The 16,334-nt window shown below is 41.1% G+C and overlaps 2 protein-coding genes across 3 annotated transcripts in view; one reads left to right on the forward strand and one right to left on the reverse strand.

The window, feature by feature from the left end:
* Nucleotides 1-655: 655 nt before the first annotated feature.
* On the reverse strand, nt 656-9,476 carry LOC119172590 (centrosomal AT-AC splicing factor). 2 transcript variants are annotated; one of them, XM_075892559.1, is made up of 9 exons: nt 9,199-9,476; nt 8,961-9,130; nt 7,345-7,443; nt 7,200-7,266; nt 6,354-6,419; nt 4,474-4,566; nt 2,196-2,370; nt 1,070-1,202; nt 656-808 (listed from the first exon to the last, which is right to left on the reverse strand). In XM_075892559.1, the coding sequence occupies exons 1-9, from the start codon at nt 9,334-9,336 to the stop codon at nt 748-750; spliced, it is 1,002 nt and encodes a 333-aa protein (XP_075748674.1). In that variant the 5' UTR covers nt 9,337-9,476; the 3' UTR covers nt 656-747. The 2 variants fall into 2 exon arrangements, with proteins under 2 accessions (XP_075748674.1, XP_075748675.1); XM_075892560.1 differs by lacking the exon at nt 4,474-4,566.
* A 265-nt stretch (nt 9,477-9,741) lies between these two features.
* Nucleotides 9,742-16,334, forward strand: part of LOC119171883 (minichromosome maintenance 6) — a 41,328-nt gene continuing 34,735 nt past the window's right edge. The window contains exons 1-7 of the mRNA XM_037422752.2: nt 9,742-9,950; nt 11,268-11,414; nt 11,544-11,654; nt 12,478-12,640; nt 12,806-12,945; nt 13,463-13,575; nt 14,632-14,777. Of these exons, the coding sequence (XP_037278649.2) occupies nt 9,859-9,950; nt 11,268-11,414; nt 11,544-11,654; nt 12,478-12,640; nt 12,806-12,945; nt 13,463-13,575; nt 14,632-14,777 (912 nt within the window). The 5' untranslated portion in view covers nt 9,742-9,858. The remainder of the gene's footprint in view (nt 9,951-11,267; nt 11,415-11,543; nt 11,655-12,477; nt 12,641-12,805; nt 12,946-13,462; nt 13,576-14,631; nt 14,778-16,334) is intronic.

Genomic DNA, 16,334 nt, shown 5'->3' on the forward strand with positions numbered 1-16,334 from the left:
GTGTACATATCAAAAAAAGAGAAGGGAGTTGCACAAGAAAAATCAAAACATAGATATTGTGCCAACTGTGGATGGTACCATCAGAACATTAATGACGGTAAATTATAAAATACATCCTATTTTCATAGGATAGATGGCAATATGTCAATGTTTAGTTTTCAGTGTCAACAGGATCTAGTAACAAAAACACTTGAAGTAGAAGTCAACAGCACACAGTCCTATTATGCAAGTATACACCATAAGGAAACAAATGGAACTCACTTCACATTCTTTCTAGTCGTTTCAACGGCAGTGCTTCAAGAACTGCCCATTGTATGTTTTGTGATGCAGTGCCGTCAGTAATACCAGTTTACAGTACTGCGAATGAACTGTTCGTTGCCCTTAACCCATAATTACACAGTCCAAGCTTGGCTACAGTGCGATGACCAACTTGGGTCACCAAAACATGGAAGGGCGGGCATATATGCATTACTAGCAGCAGTATCTTGGCCATACGAAATTCAACGCCGACACAATACGCATGTCATGATTGCAATAGACATAGCACAAAACAAAGGTATCTGCTTGCTACATGCAATGCTTGTATGACATCTTTATGCGGGGCCCACTGGTAATGGCCCATCACATGCACATCAAAATCAAATTGCTGTGAGAGTTTGAGAAAATAATGGATAATTTATTGTTGCTATGTATCTACAGAAAGTGGTTAACCGGGTTTTTCCTGTTACGTCTTCGTCCAGGCGCAGTTTAACTTTCCTTTGGCTTCTTCCATTTTCCTGCAGCCTTCTCTTCCTTTCGGTACTGACTCCTGAAGAAACATAAAAGGAGGCACTAAGCCTGTGAGGTTCACACTGTGACATAAAACACAAACAAGTTTCAGAAGTGACATATTTCCAAGCTTTCCTTATTTCTTAGCTTCAATAATGTTAGAGTAACTTATGCCACTAATATAGATGGCCTAAGAAAGATCTATTAGCTTTGATACAGTTTAATTCAATGACCTTGCACATTAAGTCATAATTTCTAATATTGCTAAATTTATACAAATGTGTCAAAGATTATAACTTACCTCGACTGCCATCTCCTGCCAAAGTTCCACACACGTCCAAACGATGGCAGCCATTCTTCCGAAGTCTTCGAAAAGTGGTCGAAATTTGCCCCCACCCTGTTCGGGTTGAGCTTTTTTCTTTTCTCCAGGAACACTGAATGAAATGCACATACAGAACCTTTGTAAGGCATGTAACTCTAAGTATAGTGCAGAAAACAAATGACACTGAACTGGTACTAGATGTGTGGATGCAGCAGAGAGCTCTAGTATATAATACCTGATACATGTAAGATGGTATACATAAAAGCCCGCGCATGAAAGCTGTTTAAACGCTTTATGAAAGAGCATGTTTGTAGACAGGTTTCCAAGCTACACTATGAAAGGTGCATCTCCACACGGATGATGTTCGCCTCTTTAAAATATACGATTCAAATTATACAGTGTTATTGAAGCAGAATACACACTGCGCTCTCACGAAAAATGCATATTTGGAGACTCCCATGAAATTTTAGCCCCCCGTAGTTTTTAAAAGTTCCCCTAAACCAATGCAAGTGAGCATTTTTCCAATTTACTGTAAAGAGACAAAGTGACACCAAAGTTAGTTTAGACTGATAACTGATACTTTAAAAACTTCAGTGTCATTAATTTCACTAACCCAAACTAAAAAATAAAAAAAGAATAGTGTAGAAAGTATCACTTTCAAGCCTCCTATCACAGTCTGCGATAGTGATGTCATAGAATTTCAGTGATTTTCCATATTTTGGTTACATTGGCCCAATGAAATTTCCCGAAACTTGGTATGTTGTGTCTGTGGCTCCCTCAGAAGACAATGTGCTTCATTTTTTACCAGTTAGGAAGTAAATGGGCTATAGCAGATATGATCAAAATCTATGACATCAAGGCGACTGGTGTGGAAACTTTAAGGTGGCATTGCCTCGTGCATTTTCTTTCAGAGCATTTTCTCTTTTACCAAGCACCTTCTTGCAGCAAAGCAAGTGAATGATAATTTACTAATGTAGGAGAAACCATTTTTCTCGTTAGTGTCCCTTCAGTTAAATCATCGACATTGACCGCACAAGTGCAATGCCATAAGCATTGTGCTACCAGAGCAGGTAGCATAAAATACTACCACAAAGTGTAACCATACAATGTTTCTGGAAGTCCTCCATTGTGGGCCCAATGGGAGTTTTAGAGACCTCTCCAATGCGTGGACGTTTGGGCGTGGCTGGCTCCTCATCATCATCTTCCTCGCTCTCTTCGTACAGCCAAGGAGGCTTTGCACCGGTGTGGATGTTGCCCATCGTCCCTTGCAGTATCGCCCGCTTTAAAGGCGGAACAAAAGTGATCATTTTTATCGGATAAATTTATACAGAGCACAGGATGACATAAGAACGCTACATGTGATGGCACCCCGTTAGTAATGGCCTGCTATTTAAGTGTTATTAGGCTCTGCATTTAATTGCAAGATAGAATAATATGTATGTGGTGATTTGATCACAACCGCATATAAAGCACGAACACCAAAGTTTTTCAAAAGTGTTCTTTGCAAAGGAAGCAGTATGCAATGAAGCGATCCCTTGTGCAGACAGTTTCACTGTTTGATACAAAGTCGGCAATGGCAGAATGCTCGCATTCTCATACAAAAATACATAGTGACGTGTGAAAGACATAGGTGGGTAGCACGCAACTCTCCACAGAGTAACAGATTGTATACGTTTATGTTGCAAAATGTAGAAGTTTTACCATAAGAAGAACTTTGAACCACTGGCCACATTTGACACCAAGAAACTGACACTACTCTAGCGGCAGCCGCCAGAGCTAGCAAATAAAACATACATACCAAAGGATCAGAGGTGCACAAATACATAATATGGTGTAACGCTAAGCCTACAAAGTGTAGTTGTAATAAATGAAACAGTTGTCTTATAGAAAATGTTGCACATTAATAACTGGACTGTGAAACACACAGTACAAGACTTTTGATAACCACTCTACAGTTGAACCCCGCTACATTGAAACTCGCGGGGCACAGAAAATGTTTCGTTGAAGCGGGAATTTCGTTGTAATGAAATCGAAAAATATATAGCTAATCTGAGCTAGAAAAACAAAAGAATGTTTATACTTAAAATTTATTTGTTCTCTGCTGCTTCCTATTTTTTTTTAGCAGCGTCACGACGCGATTCACAGTCATGCATAGCGAGGCCATGGTGAAAACCACACTGAAACAACGCCTACAATCGCTTTCGTGAACATACAAAACAGTTGCATTAACACGTTAACACCAGCAGCTGTCCGCCGACTAAGTGTATCTAATTACGCCAAGATGGAGGCAGGGTATCGTGGAGCGGGGACTTTTGCCTTATTCTATGCCATTCTTATCATTCATCACTTGCGGGTAGCTGATTTGGTTGATAATGTGGACGAACAGCCACTCTGCTTAGGTACCACACTGGCCAAGCGCGAATAAACTGATAAGCCTTGGAATCAGAAAAGGCAATGCTCCGCGGTTGCACCCAGCAGCTGCGTGAAGGAAACCATGAACCACGGAGCCATGAACTGAGCGACTGAGCTTCAGCTTCGGATCGTCTGCGGCTCGAAAGCAAGTCAGTGGCAAAAGCAGGGCAGTCTCATTCCCATCGCTATCGAGCAATGGCAGCACCCATGCTTGCTAAACAGCGGTGGTTTATGGTGGTGCCAACGCGTGTTTTAGACTTCGTCGACGTATTTTCAGGTTCTGAAAATGCATCAAAGTGTTAAAGATTGGGTTTCCTGTATAGCAATAAATATCTGAGCCTGAAATTGCACCGTAAAATTTTGTTGAAGCGGGATGACAGAAGAAAAAGTTTGCGTTGTAGTGACAATCTTTATGCATTGACTCCTATGGACTGCTGACGGGGAACCGTGAATGTTTCGTTGAAGCAGCATTCGTTGTAGCGGGGTTCGACTGTATGACTTCTTGTAAAGCATCTGCGACATCGCTTACTAGATGAGATATGTAGTACAGTTGGGAATGCAGAACCCTCTAAGAATTTTAACTTGTATTCTTCAAAGCTTATCTTGCCTGAATGCCTTTTTTTTTTTTTTCTTACTGCTAAGCACCTGGTACTTATAGATCATGAATGGCACACATTATCAACATGGCTTAACACTCCTCACAGGAAAGTAGAGGGCACCCTGTTTTCAAGAAAGGAAACACAAGCAAGGCAGACAATTTATTGTTCAAGATACACCCTGGAGGGAGTAAACTCCCTGGAGCGCATGCGTGATGCACGGAAGCATGAGCGATTCCTATGAAGACGAGAGCTGCTAAACCACCCTGTTGTGTTTTTGGACTACTATGGGCATACCTGAAGCAATAAATTGAGAATGTGGCCTCTGGCACAACACAAATTCTGTAAATGGGAAAACTATTTCACAGGACTAACCTGTTCACACGATGAGTTTCCATTTACCGACGACCAACTGCTGCAACCAGGTTGGGGCTGGGAACTGGCGTGTTCGCTAACCGCTGAAGAGTACTGTTGTTTGGACATTCAGGATTCACAGCACATTGAGAGCGTAAGCGTTCCAAAAAAGCAGTCAGGCACTCCGATAATACCTACACACTGAGGGACTTTTGGTGACACATTGTTCACACTACGCAACGTTCAAAGTATGCACATTAGTGCCTCTTGAAATATACAGCTTCACACTCTTAAATGACTCTCTATGTTCCCTTTTGTAAATAAAAGAATTTGTTTGGTCTTATGAAGAATGCCGGTTATGCGAATTTCTGAGAGTCTTGAACAAATCAAATACTGCCCTGTTTAATTTGGTCTGTAAACTGCATAGAAGGTAGTATTACTAAATATGAATGCCAATGAAAAACTTTTCAAACTTGCAAAACATGAGCTCTATGCAATAAACCTGGAAAGCGGAGCAGAAGTGTGACAAATTTTTGTCCCCTTAATAGATGTAAGACATCATAAATTATTTTGAGGAGCATGCTACATTACCCAGAGAGCCCAAAATTCATGGATAAATAATAATTATTGGAACTTGCCTAGAGTACTATGTGAATGAACTGCTCATTTGCTTGGAGTTTTCCAGCTATTCTTTTAATAAACAACAATATCGGGCAGCGTGAGCAAAGAAACTGGCCAACGTAGTGAACACACTAGGATGCGAGAGCCTTTTTATAATAATGGTGAAAATGGCCCCACAATCTTTGAAAAATATTCTAGGGTATATTCCATCCCACCGGTATTCACCACTCAAACTGCTTATATTTATCTTGGTTGTAAAGATTACCGTTTGCATGTGCACTGATGACTATGAGCTTAAAGTCTAGTTGGTCAATGAGCAAGATGGGAAATGCACAGAGAGCAGAACGTATAAAAAAAGAAAAAAAGACAAATGGCAGGCACTATCAGTTATATTTTTGACCAAAGGGTCAAACACAGCATTCAAGATAAAGGTTGGGGATGCGATGTTAATCTACTTTTGTCATTTGACTCAAGATCATTCATGCTTCAGTAGTCTTCAAGCCAGTATTGCTAATGTTTAATTAGACTGTTCTATTACAAAGTTACATTGAAGCACTTAATTCAATATGAGCTTTCACTTATACTGTATTCATCCTCTCATGACCCAGTAATATGATTGCAAAGAGCAGGTAGCAAGAGGATAATCAAAGAGCGTTAGTGTTCATGCAATGCCTATATTCACGTTGTTGAACATATAGTAGGTGTGCACGTAGATGTACTAAAGCATTCTATTTTAGAAAGCAGCAAGTTCATACATAATTTTATCAAAGAATGTGCAGTTGGAGGTAGAAAGAAACATTTGCTTTATGGCTTCTTATATTTGTTTCAGTACTCTTCCACAAGTGCTAACTTCATGGCTTTATTCATGCGTAACATATATATAACAAAAAATCCTTAGTTTTCCAAATGTTGTGATTTCAAGAATTCCGAACTCTGCTTCAACATCCAACACTGCCATTCAAAGCAGTCACAAGACAGCCACCATTTCCATAGTGTGCCTTCAACTACCATGGAATACAAATATGATTTCTTCATGGCCGCAAATATTTTTTTAGACTTCAAAGAGAATGCATATGAGACCAGTGCTCAATTGGCCTCAAAGGGTGTAGTTTAATTTAACTTCAAAGTTGCATGATCAGAGCTACACAAGGTACCATATTTCTGTACTTCCATCTTTTAGTTCTGCTAATTAAGCTCTGAGCAAATTGGAAATATTCAAGCAACAGAATGAGATGCGCAGTAACGATACACAATGCGGATACGTTTCATCCAGAACAAACCTCGAGGCGGGCTTTCATCACAGTGTCCTCTCGCTGCTTGTCGGCTTTTAGGATGGCTGTGACATTCTAAAGAAAGGGAGGGGGAGAGAGAATAAGTTATGACTATGTACATGGTTACGTTACCTCACTTTACACAGAATGCTCATAAAACATGACAGAATCTGTTCATTTACGAACATCGGCAACTTCCGTTACTAAGTGCATTTTCATGACTTGTTGCCGAGGCAGAAGCTGAATGCCAAGAGGACAATTCGAACATGTAAGGATGCAACAGTTTGTTGAACGATTACATATATCGGCTGAATTCAGTTTGTTTAGCATTAACTTCTGACTAAACCGATTGATGGATTCTCTACCTGTAGTGCAGCTTTCTGACTTCAGAGACAGGATGCAAATTTTATCTCAGCAGAAGTGAAAGTGTTTAACTAACAAATACAAAAGATACATGAAGACAACTGCTAGTGAAATATTTACTACAATGTAAAAAGCTTTATCTTAGAAAAAAAAAAGAAAGTTTACAGTTTCTTACTAACCGTTAAGAATGTGACTAGTCATGGATCGTGAATAGAGGTCCTTATCATAATAAAAGGCGTACTATCTACAGCAATGTAATTGATAGTTTTCAGTATGAAAGCCTATCTTCCCATAAATCGGTGATCGTTACTGAGTGATGATGTGCATTTTCACATGTTAAGATGTGCTCAATGCGTTGGCTTAGATACTGTTTACGGACCTTAGTGCACCAATGCTATGAGAACAATTCTGAAGTCAGCCAGTGTATACTGACATAAGTACAAGCTGAATGCATATGTCTAGAAGAGCATGCCAAGCATAACACATTCCCACCTTTTGATGCAGCCTTTCCATCTTCTCAAGGTAGGCCTTTTCTGCAGCCTTAATAAGCGGCTCTGCTCTGTAAAATAGCATGGTTGTTATGAATAGACTGCACAATAATAAAAAAAAAAGTTATGCAAGCTTAACAAGATCATACTTAGAAACGACGTCGCTGCTGATGACATACAGCTTTACTGATGCCTTGTTGATTTTGTTCTTCCAGAAAAAGCTTTTGCAGGCTGCTTCGTGAGCCGGTCTGTCATAGGAAATTCCAATTAATGAGACATGTTCTATTGCAACACAAACCTACACAAGATTGCAATTGCTGCTAATTGCGTAGCAGAGCAGATTGAAGTAGAATTTAAATCAGGGAATACTAAAAAGCCAGTGTGCGATAAATTTCTGCTGAAAATGGTAATCTTTCAGGCCTACAGAAAAACAAACTGAGTGAAGTATTTATTTTCTGAGCTATTAGCAGTGTCACATGCTACACACGTGTCTGCAATGGATTGCTTTGTATGAGAATCCTCACAAAGCCTATATTTAGCTGGCCATCTGGCACAGCGTACTTACACCGTGTATTGTATTAGCTGGCTTCGGAACCATGCAGTCAATGATTTGTACATTTCAAGCTTCGCTTCCAACACCTGCTTTGGCAGTGCTAGTTTTCTGCAGCTTCTGTGACCCAGTACAAGGCTAACGCACAGTTGTGCACAAATGATTAGCTACGCTTTTGAACACTTCAATGAGAATAATGCATTACATCACAAGTTACACGAGTGCATAGAAATAAAGGTCATAAAAAACGCAAGCACGTGCTGTGAAATCCTGTTCGTGAATATTGCATGCGAATAATTCATGAACACTTGCATTGCTGTTGACATCAGTAAGAGAAATTTTGCATCAGTTAAACACGACACTGTTACTTTGCCCTGCACCAACACTCAGTATCGAACTCCAAGCTGTTGTGATTCATCGGTCGGCAGACTCCCTCATCAGTAGACTCATTTAGACTCGGATATAGCCGCGAGTCTGAGCGAGTCCAGGTGAGTAATACTTTGGCGAGTTTGAATCCGAGTGAGTTCAACCGAGAAAAATTTTAGTCGGTCTAAATGAGTCCGGTTAAGCAAAGTTTTGGCGAATGTGAGTCCGAGCGAGCCTTAATGACGAGGTGTACCTACTTCATGAGGAAGTCTGAGTGAGCTCCACATCAAACAGCTAATAGTATACACGTATGCTAACGTGACTCACTAACACATAGCCGTGAGTCAAGTGAGTAATATTTCGGTGAGTTCGAGCCTGACCGAGTCCGATTGAGGAAAATATTGGTGCGAGTTCGAGTGCGCCTTGAAAGCGTCGGTATATTTCATGAATTAGTCCGAGTGAGCCCTAAATTTTTTGCCAACATATGTCGTGAACAGTCGATTGGCTGTCTTGCCGCACTGATCAGAAAATGTAGACGGCAGAGTTCCCGGACAAAATTTGTTGAAACACAGCACATTGTCTTACGACTCAGAGCTTCTTAGAATTGACTGAAGTTTTAAGTGGAATCTCAACGCAGTACAGCTCCTATTCGTTGGCATGTCGACAACCCGTAAATCCTTTGATATGTCTTTCAAGTATGCGGGCCTTAGATACAACGCATCGCATGGTTTGTGCTGAAAGATACTTGTTTTTAGCACGTCCAAGCACAAAATAAAAATATCCAAGCGCAAAAACACCGGTGATGGCACAGAAACTCTAAACGCACGAACACGAGAGCACGTCACTTACGTTGCGAGATGCAAGAGAAAGTTGTAGCTGCGAACGCTCAACGCTTCGTCAACGTTTCTCCCGTGTTTCTCAATCTCCGCAGCGCAAAAGTAGCACCAAACTTTGGCTCCATCTTCCCAAAGCAAATCGTGCACTTCGGGTTTCTTCAGGAACTGCTTCGCTTCATGCACCTAGAAAGAAGGATCGTGTGTGGAAACAAAGATAAGATGACACGACAACTTCGGGCGTCAGCGCTTACTTTCTTGAGGAACTTCGCCAACACACTTCTGACAATTTGTTGATGTTTCTTCGAATACACGTGCTTCTTCCCAACGTTGTGGCTCACCCGGCAGAGTTCGCACAACGTGTACTGCATGAACGATTCGATGGTCGCCATGGTGCACCATAAATACCGATTATGAGAGCTGGGTTGAGTGCTAAGAATTGACGCAGAGCGAAATAAGCCAAACCGATCGCACACGAAACAACATATGCCACTGATCTGGACACTTAACACAGCGAAAACCCAAATTGATATTTTGGTAAAAAATGTAAACAAATGTACTAGGTGTTGATGATGATATCAGTGATAAAAAAGCCTGTAGTTATTCGTATAAGAAACCTATAATGCTGTACAAACTTTTAAAAGCAACCAAAAACACCAAAGTATTAAGAAAAACAATAAATAACAGTACATGTAAAGATTTTGTATAACTGCAATGCTAAAAAAACTAAAACCGAAACAACAAAACTTGACGTGACTTCGGCTTAGTTGCCAACGCTGGGCAGAAAAGCGCGCGCAAATGTCGCATTTTTGCGGGAAAGAACAGCTTGTGCGGGTAACAGAGGGCCACCTGCTAGTGTGCGTTAAAAGTTATTCCCCTCTTGAAAAAATAGTTGCGAGACTTTGCACTGCGCCATGGATGTAGCAGACCTTCGAACAGGACCCGTACAAGTCAAGGATGACATTGGGGACCGCTGCCAGAAGTTGTTTCAAGATTTTCTCGAAGAGTGAGTTGCCGCCGCTAAAATGGTGGCTCTTTAAAAATGTCGCGGACAAAGGCGCGCTCGCTGTCGCTTCTCCCCGACTTTTTGTGCACGATCGTCACTTGTTTCGCTTTATACGGGAGTTTCAAATAGTCCTTGCTTGCAGATAAATTATTTTTTAAGCTACAGCTATTATCGTTTGGGAGCATTTTGTTTTATCTGTAGAAATATGTAAAAATATTCTCACTTAATGCTCATGTCTCTCAACCATATTCTCCATAAATGTGCGGTGGTTTCTTTATCACAGAAAAATTATTCGCGCGGTTGGCACACGCAATGCCGTTGCCTGAGACTGTTATTGTGTTCACATATCAAGGTTTGAGATCTAAAGTGAACTTGTTAGATCAACTGTTCATGCCGGATGCACGAGTCGGAATTTCATTCGGAGAACTTGCGGCACAGGTGTATATTTTGCGTCTCGTAGGCCTCTTTAAGGCGTGCTCTGTTGGGATATTTTCCTGATGAGCTAAGCAAGTCTGAATTCTTTGTTTAGTTTCCAATGTTCCCAAGTTTAGCTTTTGGTTTGCCTGGTTGGTTTATCTTACACGAATACATTGAAGGAACTGAGGAATTCTTGCACAGAATCTTTATTGGTTGCCTACACTAGTTTCTTGTTTTCATTTAAGGAGTACAGCTGCTAAGATTTTTCCTTTAATAATGAAAAATGTAATAAAGTTCACCAGTGGTCAGTAGGAAGCCAGTGGAAAAAAAAAAGGATTACAGAGTGGCAAAGAAATATTTTATATTATAATAAAGAACTGACCCACTACATTCATCATTACAATATGTACTGTAAATGCACTAAATTTCTGTAGAGGTCAAAGTAGTGCAGGTTGATGCAAGATCAAAAACAGAAGCGTGAAATTATGTACGAGAGAAGTGTTTTATAAGGTTGCTTGATTAAAACATTATTTGGCATGCATTTTTTACTCTTTGTTCACCAAACGAATGTTTGTGACCCATGCTTTATTTGTGCTTATATTCCTCACTTGGACAACTTGAGAGATAGCTGGTACTTTTCTGTAAGCAAGACATACCCCTCAATGAAACTTAGCCATTATGCATTATTATCCACACAATTCTTATTCGTATTAAGTTGGTTATTATTCCTTTAGCCATCTCACTTTGCTTTATTGTACACTTATTCATCGTGTCACTTAGTGAGGTCCATAGTATTGTATGTTTATGTTGGATGTTGCCTCAAATAGTTCTGTCTTGGCAAAAATGTACTGCAAGTCCTGACTTCACGCTTAACTGTATTTGTAAATATATTGCACGCAGATGCAAGAATGAACGGAATGAGGTCAAGTATGTTGAGGAAGCGAGGAACCTGGTGAAGCCAGAGCGTAACACACTCGAAGTGAGCTTTGCTGACGTTGAGCGCTTCAACCAGAGCCTTGCTACTGTCGTCCAAGAGGAGTATTATCGGTGAGTCACATTGATTACATTGTCTTGTTTATTAGTGGGAAGACAGTTTGCTACCCTTCCAATGTTAAAACACAAGTCACTGTGGCATTCCACTTTTTGTGAAGCCCTCCTTTCACTTTCTCATTACAGTGTGTACCCCTACCTGTGTCGTGCTTTACGCAACTTTGTTCGGGACCATGCTGAAGTGAATGTCGAAAAAGAGTACTATGTCAGCTTTGTGGACGTGGCTACGAGGCACAAGTAAGTACTTAGTGTGTAAATAAAAAAAATAAAGCATTGATGGCTCAAAAAACCACAACATTGTTAGCGTAGCTGCACATACAGGGTCATATACTATTCGAGGTAATGCCTGATTGGTATTGGTCAGTACTTTTATCTTGCTATAGCGCGGGGGGATGCTCTTGACGTCATCCGCCATGATCGCTAGCGTCGGTGTCGCCATTTTGGAGGTTGGAGTACTTACCGCACGCACATAAAACTTGCTTCATGTGCTGTGTCCGATATCCGTACGGTTACTTAGGTGTCTAAAGACCCCGTGTTTCGTCGTGCAGAATACATCCCGCAAGTTGAAGCACGAACAACAGGACGGGGCGTGCGAACGGACCTTGAAAATGGCATGGCGATGGTGTTGCCCCCCCCTTGCAGAGCTAGGCTCAGTGCATACTTCCTATTGGCTGATGTCGGTGTCTAAAGCACGATCAAATTAAGGTGGCAGTAGAAATTCTATTTCCAAGTGCTTATTACTGGGTAACAAGCCTTCCGTAGAATGAACTGAAGCTGCCCTAAATGAAATAAGCCGCGTTTATTGTTAATTGGCTCATTTGCCATGAAGACCATGCCAGCTTAACAAATTACAGTATGTGCACTAAAAAAATCTGCCATACCTTATTTTTGCCACATTGTAACAAATAATTTTGGCAAAAACATGAATTAGCAATTGTGAAGAGCTGCATAAGGTTCCTTGTGCTAGTGTCAACTGGCAGTGCACCAGTAACACTTCAGCACTATTTACGTCAAGCTTTTTGCTACGCATTTTCATTGTCAAACCCCCCACATGTTGCAGGGTGCGAGAGCTAACAACTGCTAAAGTTGGCAGCTTGTTGAAGATCAGTGGCCAAGTTGTGCGTACTCATCCGGTGCACCCAGAGCTTGTCAGTGGCACATTCACCTGCGTCGACTGCCAGACAGTTGTCAGCGGTGTTGAGCAGCAGTTCAAATACACACAGGTAAACCGTGGCTGACACTCCTTCTTATTCACCAGCTTTTACTCATACCAGTACTAAACCTAACCTGCTCATTCGAGCAGCACAGGCTACTAGGCTGATTACCTACTATGTTCGCTTGCTCATGTGCCCCCTTTTTTTTTTTGTCTCTTTATCCTGCGATTACAGCCGACCATCTGCAGAAACCCTGTGTGCCAGAACAGGACACGTTTCATTCTTGACACAAACAAGTCAACGTTTGTGGATTTTCAAAAGGTTCGCATTCAGGAAACACAGGCTGAACTTCCGCGAGGAAACATTCCACGCAGGTATGAGTCCATTTGCGAAATTCGCTTCTTTCAGTATAGCATGCATTACCAGCAAAAGCAGGATTCAGATGAAGACAGGTCTTGCACCGTTGCTGGTTGTAAAGAGAGTGAAAATGCGCTGACCTTGCTTGCCCCTTCTGTAAAATTTAAGAATGGGATTGCAAGGTTCACCCAGTATATAAAAATGCATTCATGTTTTTTTTTTTTTTTTATAGCCTCTTTAACTCCACATTAGTGAAATTATGAGATTGTTTCCCATATTGATAAATTTGAGTAAATGAATTTTTACTCATTCAAGGGCTACCCTTTTTGTTATATCCCTTGTGTGGTCAGAAGTACTAAAGTGAAATGTTGAAGAGAAACAGTTTCCCAGGCATGTATATGGGCTTTAGAGCTATGAACGGCTTTGCAGTACGCGTGGTTGCAGGTTAGCAAAGCCTGCTTTTATTTTATCATTTCTTTTGCTGGTACATGTTTACTATGTAATCTAACCTGACTTCTTTTCTCTTTTATGCAGTGTGGAGGTTATTGTGCGTGCAGAGGCAGTTGAAGTAGCCCAAGCTGGTGACAGGTGTGATTTCACGGGCACGCTCATTGTAGTTCCTGATGTCAGCCAGCTAGCCACGCCAGGTGGGTGGAAATGCACTATGAGCAATGATCACATGAGCTCTAACAAAATGGTAATGCAGAAAAGCCATTTATCTCATTTTAGGCGATTATTCATTGCGTTTAATGTGGTTTTTGAGCCATGAAGGCAGCCATTGGGCTTTTTTTTTTTTTTTTTGCCTCGTCAGCGCTCAGTTTTAAAGATCCCTATACTTGGTATTGCTGTCAGTGATACTGTCCCAATGCAACAATGTTTTATTTACACAGCAATCTCTCTGTCACGCCGGTTTTGGGGCACGAAACTACGGCTACCCGTTACAAAGCGCAAGACCACCAATCATCATCATCATCAGTGTAGATAACAATTATGTTTTATACAACTTCATGGTTTCACTTTTGCCCTTTAAAGCATTTCATTGCTGATCACTCAGAAATTGAAATGCTATGCTTATAAGTCCAACTTATTATCTTAATTAAGGTATGCAGATTCTTGGAAATGTAAAAATGGTACTGCCCATGCTGACTCCATTGAATTACCTTGTCCACTTTAGAGGCATATACGTGCATGATAGTGAAAAAGAAGGTAAACAGTGTGTAGAATGAGCACAAAATTCCATAGTGTTTGCCCATGAGATAAAACCTAGTAGGAACTACGCATTTAATATGCTAATCTTAGAAAACATCTCCGTATTTAAACTGAGATCTATAGTAACTCATGTATCTTTACTATCACCTTTTTATGAAATGTAGCGATCTGAATTTAATTTTTCATGCACACTTTTATCTGTTCCTTAATTTGAGCACAGAAGCTTATGTAAGCAGAGGTGCCAGCTTTGAGCCCTGTCTTTTCTACTTCTTCCTCTCTGTGTCGTTTGTGCATCTTCCTTGGTGCATAAAATGCCACAAATCAGCTTACTTTTCTTTTTCATGCTTTCTCCCCCTTCCCCACTCTACCAACTTCTGTTAAGGTGTCAGATCCATGCCATTTTAAGCTGTCATGAAGCAGCCAGCTTCATTTCCTCTATTCTGTCCATCTCTTTCTGTTCTGTCCCTTATTCGTCTGTTCATATTGTGCTCCAGGTCTGCGCACTGAAAGTGCGGCCCACCACAAAGGCATGGAAGGTTTTGAGACCGAGGGTGTGCGTGGCCTGAAGAACCTTGGTGTGCGTGAGATGTCCTACAGGCTTGCCTTTCTGGCCTGCACTGTTGAGCAGACCAACCCCAGGGTGAGCAGGCATCCACGCACTGTACTGCGGTAGTGATATTTTATTTCTTGCCACTCCACCAAAAAGGAATAAGGTTGAACGGGCTGTACAACACCTGTGACATACTCTCTACAAGGCAGCGGAACCTAATGGTTGTGCCACAGACAGCTTTAAAATGTGACTGGCAGAGAGGTTCCTCCATTTTGTCACTAATGTTGAATCTGCTAAACTTCACATAAAAATCATTACAATTCAATCCCGGATATATCGAACTGAAAAAGGATCGCAAAATAGTTCGATATATAAATAAATTGAAGTATAAGATGTATACATATATGGCCTAAATTAGAGCATTTCAGGCTTTAAAAAAGTTTTCGAAGATCGTAACAAGCGCTAACATGATGATTCGCTCACAATAGAGAATAAGGTGTGAACGTCTAATTTTACAGGTCATCTCACTTAATTTCGTATGAAAATAGCTTGTAATCTTACCTTTTGCACACCACCAAGTTCAAGCCATTCTCAATATTATTGAAGCTTTCCAAACAAGCAAACTTAGCCCCTTCAGCCACAATCGCGGTTATCGACACTGAACATCGATGCAGGCTCCGCAGTGCGGTAAAAGGTTGGTTAGCGGCGGCAGTGCCAGCGTTGTCATGTTCATAACTGCACGGGTACACTTCCGCGGCACCAGCATCGTCAAACATGATTTAGGCATTGGTGCAGTCAAAAACAGGTACGTCGTCATCTGCACCGATGAAAACGCTCGTTGTCCAAGATTGTGCTCAGAAACGCTAATGATTTGCAGGATACACTGAGGCTTCATACGCCATTGTCAGTGGTCATGACGCACCCAATGTTGTCACCTGGCACTGAAGCCCACTAGGAAACAGTTCACGACTGTGCTTTATTCGACATTGCTCCAAGCGCCAGTCATAACTTTGATCACTACGAGTGGGTCAATGCTTAGTTCGACTTCCGAATGAGGATTTATCAGGAATGAGGGTCATTAGGCGAGAAGTACACAAGCCGCAAAAGACAACACCACAACGCTGCCCACAAATAGCAAAGAAAACAAGTCCCCGTTGTCGACATGTTGGGGATAGTGATGTCACTCTGGGCTCGGCAGCAGGCAGCTGCTTCTTTGGAGCGAAAAGCTAAAAAAAGCGTAGTCTCAAGATGTGTGTTCTAAAACTGAAAGCACCAAAAATATATCACATGGTTAGGCATCCCAAAGGCCGTGCTTGTCAAGCCCTCATGCCATTTTGCGCGAACAAATGGGGAAGGAAATGCAAAACAGGGAAGAGTCACATCGCATTCTCATTTGGTGTGCTCAGCAGTAGGTCTTTTTGAAGACCACTATGCCCACATGCTTCAGTTAAACCTGCATATAATTAATTCCTCAATATTTATTTATTTACAGTACCTTACAGAGCCCTCGAGGGGCATTGTGTAAGAGGGGCGGTACAGATAATATGTTAGAAAAATATATATACATAATATCTACACATACATAGGCAAATAATGAATATAATCAAAAATGCAGTTCAACTTATGAACATGTAAGCAAAATACACA

Source organism: Rhipicephalus microplus, chromosome 4 (genome assembly GCF_043290135.1).
Source record: "Rhipicephalus microplus isolate Deutch F79 chromosome 4, USDA_Rmic, whole genome shotgun sequence".
Lineage (NCBI taxonomy): Eukaryota > Metazoa > Arthropoda > Arachnida > Ixodida > Ixodidae > Rhipicephalus > Rhipicephalus microplus.

What these genes read in the sequence shown, in the direction of transcription:
- LOC119172590 (XM_075892559.1), bottom strand. Translation starts at nt 9,336, where the DNA reads ATGGCGACCATCGAATCGTTCATGCAGTACACGTTGTGCGAACTCTGC. An exon ending in GAAACTCATCGTGTGAACAG is followed by an intron (nt 2,371 to 4,473) that starts GTTAGTCCTGTG and finishes CCGCCTTTAAAG; the next exon opens with CGGGCGATACTGCAAGGGAC. An exon ending in GGAGGACTTCCAGAAACATT is followed by an intron (nt 1,203 to 2,195) that starts GTATGGTTACAC and finishes CATTTCATTCAG; the next exon opens with TGTTCCTGGAGAAAAGAAAA.